The 11,918-nt window shown below is 42.5% G+C and overlaps 1 protein-coding gene across 5 annotated transcripts in view; it reads right to left on the bottom strand.

Moving 5' to 3' along the window:
* Positions 1 to 3,299: 3,299 nt before the first annotated feature.
* Positions 3,300 to 11,918, bottom strand: part of KLKB1 (kallikrein B1) — a 32,409-nt gene continuing 23,790 nt past the window's right edge. For 4 of the 5 annotated variants that reach the window (XM_058720008.1, XM_058720007.1, XM_058720009.1 and 1 more), the window contains 8 exons: positions 11,596 to 11,705; positions 11,295 to 11,457; positions 11,083 to 11,195; positions 10,751 to 10,919; positions 7,651 to 7,826; positions 6,608 to 6,703; positions 4,625 to 4,764; positions 3,300 to 4,023 (listed from right to left, as the gene is read on the bottom strand). In XM_058720008.1, coding sequence (XP_058575991.1) covers positions 3,844 to 4,023; positions 4,625 to 4,764; positions 6,608 to 6,703; positions 7,651 to 7,826; positions 10,751 to 10,919; positions 11,083 to 11,195; positions 11,295 to 11,457; positions 11,596 to 11,705 — 1,147 coding nt within the window. In that variant the 3' untranslated portion in view covers positions 3,300 to 3,843. The remainder of the gene's footprint in view (positions 4,024 to 4,624; positions 4,765 to 6,607; positions 6,704 to 7,650; positions 7,827 to 10,750; positions 10,920 to 11,082; positions 11,196 to 11,294; positions 11,458 to 11,595; positions 11,706 to 11,918) is intronic. The other variant, XM_058720006.1, reaches the window with a different exon arrangement.

Below are 11,918 nucleotides of genomic sequence, written 5' to 3'. Positions count from 1 at the left end.
GGCATTCTATCAGGAAGGTGGTTCTTCAGCCATTTTTATTTCATCTGTTGCCAAGATTGGGTGACCTGTCTTGGCAGAACGAGTCCTTAGCTGCTTTCTTGAGTTTCCCACTTAAAATGAATTACATTCCAGTTACACAAAAAGTGCATATTTATGACACACTGCTTTCTAGGAAGCTCCAACACAGAAGGGAAATTTTATGCCAAGGCAGGTTTTCATGGAAAACCGATATGTGGAGTTATATAAGGTCCTTACATCCCTGTATTGTTTACTCCATGAAACCCCATCTCTATCCTAAAGCTTCAATGAAAAGACCATAATGATAACCTTCCAACCCTATTCAGAGAAACAGAAAGACTCTAATGAGAGCAATACTTCATTGGGAAACCAAATAACAGCATCCCAAGTTGGGTTTAGCTAGTTAGTGAAATCTCTAAAGCTTTTGAAATGATATAAAAATTCCAAACTATCTTTGTCCATCCAGGTAAAAGTGGAATAAGGGTCTTACTTGCATAGAAATTCTTTGAGATTAAATAGACCTTCCTTTCAAACTAACAGGAAGTATTCTAAAGACTTCTTTCAACTAATGCCGTTGCAGTCTAGAATTTTAATGTCAACTACTTTTGTCTTAAAGGCAAAGGTTCCCCCCCCCCCATAACCCAGTCAAATAAAATGCTTTTGAAGGCTAATGGAAATGGGGAATTACTAGACAAAATCTTAGGAAGAATCCAGAACTTAGTCTGCAGAGACCCAAGTGCAAGTCACAACTTAGCAGCATTGATGACCTACAATCCCCTGTCTGGGACAAAGAAAACCACACATACGCACTGCAGTGGAGACCCCTCTTCTCAGTCACGGCCACAGTCAGCTTTCTCTCAGAGCTCCTCTCTCTCTCATCAAGATTTGCTTTGAAAGAGGGCATAGCTTCCCACATCCAACAGCCCCATTCTTGCTGTCCCTGAAATATCCCCTTTTCATTATAACATATCAATGCTGACCTTCGATGGGAGTTTCTCGACCCTGCCATTATCGATATCTGGACCAGATAATTCTTTGTCCCGAGGGGCTGTCCTGTGCCCTGGCTTCCATCCACTGGATGTCTGTAGCACCCCCTTGCCCAGGTGTGACAACCAAAAATGTCTCTAAATGTTGCCACATGTCCCCTGAGTGGGGGTTGTCTCCAGGTGAGACACTGCTTTAGAGGATAATGAAAATAATGAATGGTGGTTATAATTGCTCCCGTGACCCTTTATGAGGCATCCTGATAGGGGCTGGAGACCCAATCTGGGATCTATGAATGCCACGTGCAGTCTGGCCCTGTCCTCGCCAGTGGCCTTGAGTTCATCTGTTCACCTCCTCAAGCCTCCGCTGCCTCCTCTTTAGAATAAAGATGCATATATTCATTAGACATTTACTGAAAGCCCATTTATATGCTATATGAATGAAAGACAGCCTCCTTTAAATTCGTTCATAATTTGGTGAGGAAATAGTAGTCAACAATAACTAAAAGTTGCAAACTTATGTTAGAGGTTTTGCACACCTTGGGGAGAACGAGACAGATGCCGGAGGCGTGGGCTGACCTCGGATGAGGCGTGTGCCTGTGCTGTGTGTTCCACGTGTGCAAATGCTGGAGTAACAGGGACCATTCCAGTACCTCTGGCTCCGATCAGCAACTTTTAACACAATCATCACACCCCAGGGGAAGTCCACATTTCAAAACCCTCTTCCCGGTTTTGCCGAAATGAGGTCATTCCCTGACCAGCGGTTGCCCAGCAAGCATTCCAAAGTCCTATTCAAACACCCGTTAGAATTAATCCTAAAAGCCAGAGATGAAAGATTCTGGTAGCAAGCCACTTATTTTTCCTTTTAAAATAAAATGACGGGGCACCTGGGTGCCTCAGTCGGTTAAGCATCTGACTTCGGCTCAGGTCACGATCTCACTGTCTGTGAGTTCGAGCCCCATGTCAGGCTCTGTGCTGACTGCTCAGAGCCTGGAGCCTGTTTCAGATTCTGTGTCTCCCTCTCTCTCTGACCCTCCCCCGTTCATGCTCTGTCTCTCTCTGTCTCAAAAATAAATAAACGTTAAAAAAAAAAAATTTTTTTAAATAAAAATAAAAAAAAAATAAAATGACACCCACACAGAGCGAGGACCACTGTGTTTATTGCACGCCAAAGTAAACGTTGAAGCTGTCTTTATTTTTAATTGTTTCGTGGAACCCAGCCAGCCTTGACAACATCTAGAACATTTACTTCCGGAGTAAACACTTCCCTATGGGAGGCGGTTGTGAGGAAGGCGCACCTCATGGTTTTCCTCCAGCCCTTTGCCTTTAGCCCTTTCTACTACTTAATGTGTCTTTCGGTGTGGAGGGAAAAAATATTTTTAGAAACTTCACTTTTCCGTCTTTCTACTTGTTTTGCACAATAGTTTATAAATGGGCAGCTCTCTGTAAGTGTGAAGTCAGTGTGACTGACTTGGATCCCAGCTACCTGGTGCCGGCCGTGGTCATCGCCGGCACGGCTGGAATTTGGGTCTCATACGGACTTAGGTCACATTTTTCCCAGGGTGACTCCCTACTACCGTGAATTTACGAGACTGGATTTATGAAACGCTGCATACCTAATGCGTCTTGAATTACCACCGCAGAGCCCCATAGCCACGGACACCCCCACCCCCACCCCAGCCCCGAACAGCAGATTCCTTGCCCTGCTGGAAGGCTGTGTGATACGCTTGTTATAGGAGCTGCAGGCCTGCGAGCCTCTCCTGCACACCCAGCCCGGGGCCGTGTGCCAGTGCCAGGTAACAAGGTAGGAGGCCCAGATGAAAAGGTGCACTATTCGTGATCTCATGGTTCGCGAGTCCGAGCCCCGCGTCAGGCTCCATGCTGATGTGCCGAGTCTGCTTGCGATTCTCTCGCTCTCTGCCCCTCCCCTGCTCACTCTCTCCAGGTCTCTCTCAAAATAAGTAAATAAACATTAAAAAAAAGAAAAAGAAAAAGAAGAGACGCACTGTTATTCTCCCAGGTTCAGAAAACTCTTTCTTAGAAAAGTGAGTCTTATACAGGTTCCTTCCCTTCCACTTGGCAGAACAAAATGCAAGCTTGCTGGAACTTCGCCCCAAGCGAGGCGACCAGTGGTAGGTTTCAATGACCATGCAGATGGGGAAGAGAGTAGAAATTTCTGTCTCTAAGATATACTGTGATCCAGAGGAGGCAGTAAGACAAGAGTGATGCCAGCATAAGCACTGTGCTAGAATCTGGAGTCCCTTCCCTTCTGTTTCACAGTCAGAAGAAAACACTGCATTTATTTATTTATTTTAACGTTTATTTATTTTTGAGAGAGACAGAGACAGAATGCGAGTGGGTTAGGGGCGGAGAGAGAGGGAGACCCAGAATCCGAAGCGGGCTCCAGGCTCTGAGCCGTCAGCACAGAACCCGACGCGGGGCTCGAACCCACGAGCTGTGAGATCATGACCTGAGCCGAAGTCGGACGCTCAACCGACTGAGCCACCCAGGCGCCCCAGAAGAAAGCACTTGAAAATCACATTCTTTTGTCATTTTATGGCACAACAAATAATCACAGAAATGTTCATTTGTTATCTCCTGGTACTCGCATTATGACTGAATGCCGAACGCCTACTGGTGCAAGACCTTGTCCTCAGCAGCTGCGTATACATTGTCCCTTTTTACCCTCAGGACAAGGACACGAGGTAGATACCAGTCTCCATGATTTTGCACATGAGGACCCCACGGCTCAGGACTTGAAGTGAACCTAGGATGTAAAAGCGTAGGCTACAAACTGGGCTCTCTCCCACCTCCAGAAAGCTTCGTCACACCGGTGACTTCATCAGAGACTGGTGAGCCCATCACCGACCTGTGTTTTCTCTAAAATCCAGTCCACATACTCGGCGACTTTGGTGTAGACACCCGGTTGTTCTCTGCGGCCACAGCCTTCACCCCAACTGGTGATACCGACCAAATGCCATATTCCATTGTGTTTACAAACTAAGGGACCGCCTGAATCGCCCTGTGGCACAGCGGGTGGAAAAATAAAATCACAGAAAAGTATGACAGACGTGCCTTTAAAATTCTCTAGTCACACTGCGCGCACCCCACACATACGGTTTCTTATACTTTTGTCGTATGTTCCTCATTGGCTGCTGATGGGATGAAAATGATTTAATTCAGTAGCGTATGGGTGCATTTTCTGTTTTTCTCCAACAAGGAAATGTTGACATCATAATCTTAATGTCAAATACATCTAATGCTCTATACGTTAGTACAGTTGTTATATGTACAATTGTGCTCCTTAAACATAGTGTGTATATATATATATACACACTATATTATATTTATATTATATATATTATATATTATTATATATATTATATATTTATATGATAAAATATATAAATAAAAAATATAAATATATATATAAATAAATATAAATATAAATAAATATAATAAAAATGATATGCGTTCATTAAAGGTTATTTATGAAATTGCCAGATTATGTGGCTCAGAATTTTTTAAGAAAAATATAATGAAACATACTATGAGAAATGTATTTTGGAGCTAATTTTCTCAAGCAGGTTACTGTGTGTTCTTTGCACAATCAAATGTATTACCTTACAGGCATCTTTGCCTCCTTCTTTATAGCCAGCACAGATCATCTGTTTGGTTACTTCATAATCTCTGTATTTTTTCTGGCATTCTTCACTTGATACCAAAGGAATATTTGCCTTTTGTAGGGTATTTTGGATTTTCCCTAGAAAGTCACCAATATGTAACTTCAAAAGGAAGAAATAAGATAAATAGGAAACATACTAACGTCTTAAAGCAGATCAGAATAATGAGCTTTTCGTTCAGGTCATTTCTTTAGATTAAAAACAGTAGGGTGAGAAAGTAGCTTTAATCACACAAACAGCGAGTAACAGAGAAGGAAAATTGAGAAACAGAGAGAGAGAGCGAGCGAGCGCACGCCATGTTTTGGCCTCTGACATGCAATATTAGGACAACCCTTCCGTATCCTCTGTCATCTCATCTCAGTCGATGTCTCTCAGAAATTCCCTCTTATCTCCTCCAACCCAAAAGCTGGAAGTTCTTACCTCTCGGCTTTTGTTTTATATATTCAACATGATCATTCTAAAATATATCGTTTCGGGGGGAGGGGACCACCAGACCTCTGACAGCAGAGGAGTATTTTGCTCTTTGAGTAGTCCAAGTATTTTCCACGAAGAACAATTTATTGGAAAATAATTAAATTTCCACCACTCTCCAGGTTCCCCTTGAGCGTACAGTGGGAGCCTTCCTTGTTTAGTTAAGGTTACTTTTACAATTTCTTCCTGTCTTAAGGCACTTGTCAAAAATTGGAAAAATTTGAATTCATCGAGTAAAGGAGTAAGTCAGGAAAGAAGGAAAGAGCATGACAAGCTTAAATAGGTAAAGAATGCTGCAAATATTACTCCCTATAGTGTCTATCAGGAACATAGTTTTGGAAAGGGAGAATAGTCTGTTTCCTGGAAAATTCAAGGCCAGTTGAAATACACCAACAACCCATGAACAGGGGCTCTTAAACGGGGCTGCTCCGAAAGAAGTCACTTGTTCTATTAACTTGCATTGGAAAATACATCTTTACTTTCACCGATATCCAACTGCAGTCTAACTCCTTTCAATTATGAAGGCAAGCCCCAAGCAAGGGAGTGTTAGCAGAATCTACGACCTTGCCATCAATAGAGAGCCCAGATATTTGCATGTCACGGTCGCGATGTTTGCACATTACAGTTGTGGCAGATAACGGTAAATATCACTTGTGCTCATTACAATTTCTAAATTACGGCAGTTACCTGAACAACTTGCTATTTCATATATTAACAAAGAAACTCATGCATTACTATAGCACATCTTTTGAGAAGTATTTTGAGAGCTCATTTGCAATTTCACTGCTGTCCTTCGTGTTTCTGTGTGTTTTAAGTATTTAAAAGTGGTTCATGGGCTACATCAGATTGCAAGAAGGATGTATTTAAAAAACAACAACAACAACAACAACAAAAACCAACAAGACTGACAGCCTGTCAGAAAGAGAGATGGTTTGCCTGCCTGTGCTCCAGGTCCTTAACATCAAGGCACAGAGAGATGGGAACACTATTAATACTGAGGACAGGATGGGCTTGAGCGGTCTTGTTAGCCCTGTATGGGACCAGTCCTTTTATGAAGTCCCACAAGTGATCTTTATTATAAAGTAAGATGCTTAAAAGGTTGCCTGATACATTTCCCCAGACCCAAACAAAAATACAGCTCAAAAATCACCGAGTGGGGCGCCTGGGTGGCTCAGTCGGTTAAGCATCCGACTTCGGCTCAGGTCATGAACTAATGGTTCATGGATTCGAGCCCCACACAGGGCTCTCTGCTAACAGCTCGGAGCCTGGAGCCTGCTTTGGATTCTGTGTCTCCCTCTCTCTCTGCCCCTCCCCTGCTCATGCTCTGTCTCTCTCTCTCTCCTTCAAAAATAAATAAAAACATTAAACAAAATTTTTAAAAAATCACTGAGTAAATATTTGAGGCGAGAGAAGACTTCTCGTAAGAACAACATTTAAAATGTCTTGCCGTACCTTTTTCTTTTGTGAAGCCCCATCCAGTTACCCAACAATTAGTATACATTGTGTCTGTATCATCTTTGGAAGGCAGGCATATTGGTTTTTGGAATTCTGAAAGGTAATTTTTAAATTAGAGTCTGGTTAAATAAAGGTATGGATATTGACTTTAAAAATACACACCTTCCTTTTCCTGGATGCTCTTTCTGTAGGGCAGCACCAAGGAAAATGACCCTTTTGCTTTCTGCTCAGTTGCTAAGGGCAGCGATTCAAGAAACTTTCTCATCTCCCGAGTCATTTTCCCATGACGTGTTTGGTATCACATCTTCTGGATTCAATCCTAAACCTCAGAACACAAGTTTCTGCCAGAAGCATTAGAAGTTCTCACGTTTTATCCTGTGTGTGATACTTTGCAGAGTGATAATGGAGAATCTCCAGGCACGATTTTAAGCGCCTTAAGGTATTAACTGACAATTTTTATGACAAACCAATGGGTCATTATCACGCTCATTTTACAGATGAGGAGATTTGAGGTGCAAAGAGGTGAGAGCAACTTGCCCGAGGTCACGGGATCGTTACTGGGCGCAGTGGGCATTCACCAACCGTGGACACTATTCCTCCAAAGGCCACACCTCCAATCGTCACACTACCGGCTTCCCAGAACCTCCTTTTGTGCACATTCAACCTGGGAATTAGGATCTGGCCCCGTCTGCCTTCCTGTATTCCTAATATGCCCCAGGCAGTGGTAATCCCGCTACTTTTGTCAAAGCGAGCCAGGCTTCCCAAATGGCCATTTCCGATGTTGCATTATTTCAATAACGGATCAGTGGTTGTATTCCTCCCTGAAGAAGCCAATTGATATTTCTTGACCCTTAAGTAGAAGCTATTTATCCAGATCACAGATGTTCCCTTCCTTGGCAATTCTCACCTTTCCTCCAGCCCCACCCACCAGGAAATAAAGACAATCTGTCCACATTCTGCCCTCTCATTCAAACGGGTGTGAAAATTGAAACCGCTGAACTCAGATGTCTAGCTTCTCCTCAATCCAATATGCTGCGTACCTGTGTAATTCAAAGGAGGCTCAAGTCTTATCAAGGCAAGATCATCACCACTGTCTGACATTTTGTAATTTGGGTGAATAATCATCTCCTTTATTCGTGAGAAAGGTGTTTCTGTTGTTATCTCGGACAGATTAAAAATGCCACTATAAACACGCCAAACGTCCTGCAGGGGAAGCCTGGGAGAAAAAAGGAAATACCTATTTGACCCCAGAAAGACTGGCCTTTGATACTGGTCCTTTTCCCTGTCGCTTCACCTTTCAAAAAAAAAAACAAAAAAAACAAAAACTGGGAAGAAAATACTACCTACGGGTTATCTTTACTCACCTAATTTCGCTTCCCGGCAATTTGTCATCCCCACCAGCAGCGGTACGGAAACTCTGAAGATTTTAGTTAAAAACACTGAGAATGGACATTTCTGTAGTTATTCCATGCTTACTGTAAGTCAAGATAGAAGAATGTTGCTGTCCCAGTTCTGAGAGAAACTGGTTGGGAGAGACTCACAGGTGATTGTGGGAAAATCCTGCTCAGTTCACCAAACCTGAAAGCAGTTGCTTCCATGAAATCCAGAATCCTCAAGAGGTCGGACCCGTGTTACACAAGCCCCCCTACCCCGGCCGTCCCCGCCGTTGGGCAAATTAGGGAGGCTTCAGTGTTATTTAAAATGTATCTATCTAAGGGCGCCTGGGTGGCGCAGTCGGTTAAGCGTCCGACTTCAGCCAGGTCACGATCTCGCGCTCCGTGAGTTCGAGCCCCGCGTCAGGCTCTGGGCTGATGGCTCGGAGCCTGGAGCCTGTTTCCGATTCTGTGTCTCCCTCTCTCTCTGCCCCCCCCCCCCCCCGTTCATGCTCTGTCTCTCTCTGTCCCAAAAATAAATTAAAAATGTTGAAAAAAAAAATGTATCTATCTAGGGGCACCTGGGTGGCTCAGTCGGTTAAGTGTCTGACTTCGGCTCAGGTCATGATCTCACGGCTCGTGAGTTCAAGCCCCGCGTTGGTCTCTGTGCTGACTGCTCAGAGCCTGGAGCCTGTTTCGGATTCTGTGTCTCCCTCTCTCTGCCCCTCCCCTGCTTGTGCCCTCTCTCTTTCCCTCTTTCTTAATGTAAAGTGCTACAGTCACTGTGGAAGACAGTATGGGGGTTCCTCAAAAATGAAAAAATAGAACTACCTTAAGATCCAACAATTCTGCTTCTGGTTATATATTCAAAGAAAATGAAAATAGTACTTTGAGAGATATCTGCACTCCCTTCATAACAGCATTATTTACAGTAGCCAAAACATGGAAACAACCTAAGTGTCCCTCAATGGGTGAATGCATAAAGAAAATGTGGCATAATATATGTATTATGTCTCCGTATACACATACATATACATAAATGTATTATACATATGCATATAAGTGCATATACATATTTAGGCATGTGTTTGTGTCTGTATGTATACATATACTTATATATAGATATATGATGGAATATTATTCAGCCATAAAAAGAAGGAAATCCTGCAATTTGTAACAACATGGATGAGACTTGAGGGTATTATGTTAAATGAAATAAGTCCGAGAAAGACAAATGTTACATGTTTTCACTTGTATGTGGAACCTAAAAAGCTGAACTCATAGATGCAGAGAACAGATTGGTGGTTTTCAGGACAGTGTCATGGCAGGAATGAGTGAAAGTGGCCAAAGGGTGCAATCTTCCAGTTATAACACGAATGAAGTCTAGGGACCTAATGTACAGCATGGTGACTAGAGTTAACAATACTTGAAATATTTGAAACCTGCTGAGAGTGTGAATCGTAAAAGTTCTCACCACACACACACACACACACAAGTATTTCTGCGTGGTGACGGATGGATGGATGTGTTACCTAACCTTAATATGCTAATCGTTTTGCAATACACGCATATGTGAAATCATTACATTGCACACCCTACATTTATACAAGGTTATGTATCAATTATATCTCAGCAAAGCTGGAAAAAAAAAAAAAGACGAAAATTCCTGACCCCCAACTGCATGCATTTAGTAAAAAGGGGACCTACCATTTCCCTTCTCAGGGTCTTTCCTTTCAGGTCAGTAGCTTTCCCCTTAGCAACGCCCATCCTCCGCTAACTGGGGGCCCATGCTGCTAATTGGCAACCATGAAGGAGCCTTGCTCTGCCCATCCCTGCCACTGACCCTTCTTTCAGCAACTGTATCCTCAATCCTGATACATGCAACCCGAGCCCCACCCTTTAGACAGGGGAAGAGGGAGAATTTTACGAAAACAAAACACTTTTTGAGAGAGATCAACTATCTTTTATTTTAGAGCTGTTAGCATTTCTTGCTTATTCGTATGCTTTGTCCATTTTTACATTTCTTATTTAATTATAGCTTATTTTTAAAAAAATGTTTATGTTCCAAGTATAGTACTTAGCATTTTAAGTATGTCACTTCATCTAACAACCTTGTGAATTAGATACTATCATTATTCATATTTCACAGATAGGAAAATAAAGCTAAGAGAGATTTACAAATCGCCCAGGGTCATTCGTACTTTTGGTAATTGTGAGAGCTGCCCTGTTCTAACTGCAAAGTCTAAGTGTTTTAAAACTTTAAAACCCTGCCACATGTACAATTTGCCCAATAAAGTAGAAATGTTGCATCAGGTTTTATTCTCTGAAATAGGGAGGTTACAAACTATCGCATTTTTGTTTTCACTATTAATGTTATTTAGTGTATTTGTGAATCAGAGAGCCGAAAGTAAACTCTCGACAGGCCTGAAAACAAAGTCTTTGAAGAATACATTTAGGGAGTGGTAGATGGAGGTAGCAGCAGACAGGGCATTTTTCGTTTTGTTTTAAAGCAGGAGTGACACCCCCCAGGAATGTCAGGCATTCCTGCAAAGAGGCCACGCTGCGTGCCGATGGCTCAGATCTTTCAGTGCTCAGGCCCTACCTCGTTGTTCACCATTTTGAATACAAGCCCTCGCTGAAAATGTCTTTTATTCAAGAAGAATAAACTTCGATCAATAAACGGACATGATGATCTAGACCCTGAACTTAGAGTTTTCGAAACAGAAAGGCAAGATAAGACCCTGGATAGGACGCACCCAAAACTTACCCATCAAAGCAATGGGCGGCCGTTAGGACCCACTGGTGTCCAATGATTGACCCTCCACACAGGTGGCTCCGGGCTGTCAGCTTCACTTGCAGGCTAACTTGCCAAGGCCACTCTCCCCAGGAAGAGTTGGTTCCTCCAACAATGCGTGTGTCTGTTTTTGTTGAGCAGGCTGAAAAGAGAGTGTTAAAGTTAATGGTTGGAATTAGAGGTGAATCAGAGTTCTCTGAGCCAAGGGAAACAAAGTACACAGTTCTATTGCTTAAGACTACGCAAGCTATCAAAATAACACAGACAAGCCTTTACAGTTCCATGAAAAAGTGAGGCTTACTCACCAGAACCGTCCCCACTTTTACACAGCCTCAAAGAATAACCAGAGCTCGCTCGTGTCCCGTACGTAATCCTAGTTGGGGACCCATCCAAAGATAATCGTAAGGAACACTTACACCTAGATAAAAGGATCGGTATAAAGATTAAACCTTCACAGAGGAGGATCATTCATGAAACTGGCTTGCCGACTGTCTGTGAAAAATGAATGTTCACTAACTTCTTTCTTCTACAGTCTTCTGGGAGTAAAGAATAAGTAAAAAACTGACAGCGGATCGTCTTAGTACAAGTCTCTTGGCAAACATTCACTCCTTCAACAAAGGTGACATTCAACTCTTCCCCTTCAAAAGCAACTCCTGAGTAAATTTTGGAATGACAGGGCTCTGTGTGAATTAGAGACATAAAAAGACATTAAATGAAAGCAGCAGTTAAGCCACATTTACACAAGTCGTTGGTACACTGAGGATTGTTTCGTTGCTATTACTTGTTAAAAGATCACTATCATTATTGAATCACATTACCAGGCAAAGTTTGCTTGCAGGTTAACAGGCTGTATCCAGATATGGTGTTTTCCTGAGGAGTAGGGGAACTTGGTGTCCCGCTTTTGGAAGTCTTAAGAAAGCAAACATTTCTATTAACAAAAACAAAAAGCAAAAGACAGAGAAACAAAATTGCGTCAGAGGCAAACACCAAACAAAGCACTTTGCGTTTTGAAAAGCACCTCTGCAAAATTTATTCTTCTGAGAAACTCTTCTGTTTAAAAAAAAAAACAAAACAACAACTTTATGTTTTATTTATTTTTGAGAGAGAGAGTGAGGGAGAGAGCGAGATCAAGTGGGGGAGG

Source organism: Neofelis nebulosa, chromosome 3 (genome assembly GCF_028018385.1).
Source record: "Neofelis nebulosa isolate mNeoNeb1 chromosome 3, mNeoNeb1.pri, whole genome shotgun sequence".
Classification (NCBI taxonomy): Eukaryota; Metazoa; Chordata; class Mammalia; order Carnivora; family Felidae; genus Neofelis; species Neofelis nebulosa.
The sequence above is the reverse complement of the archived record's forward strand: the minus strand, read 5'-3'. Positions and strand labels throughout refer to the sequence as shown.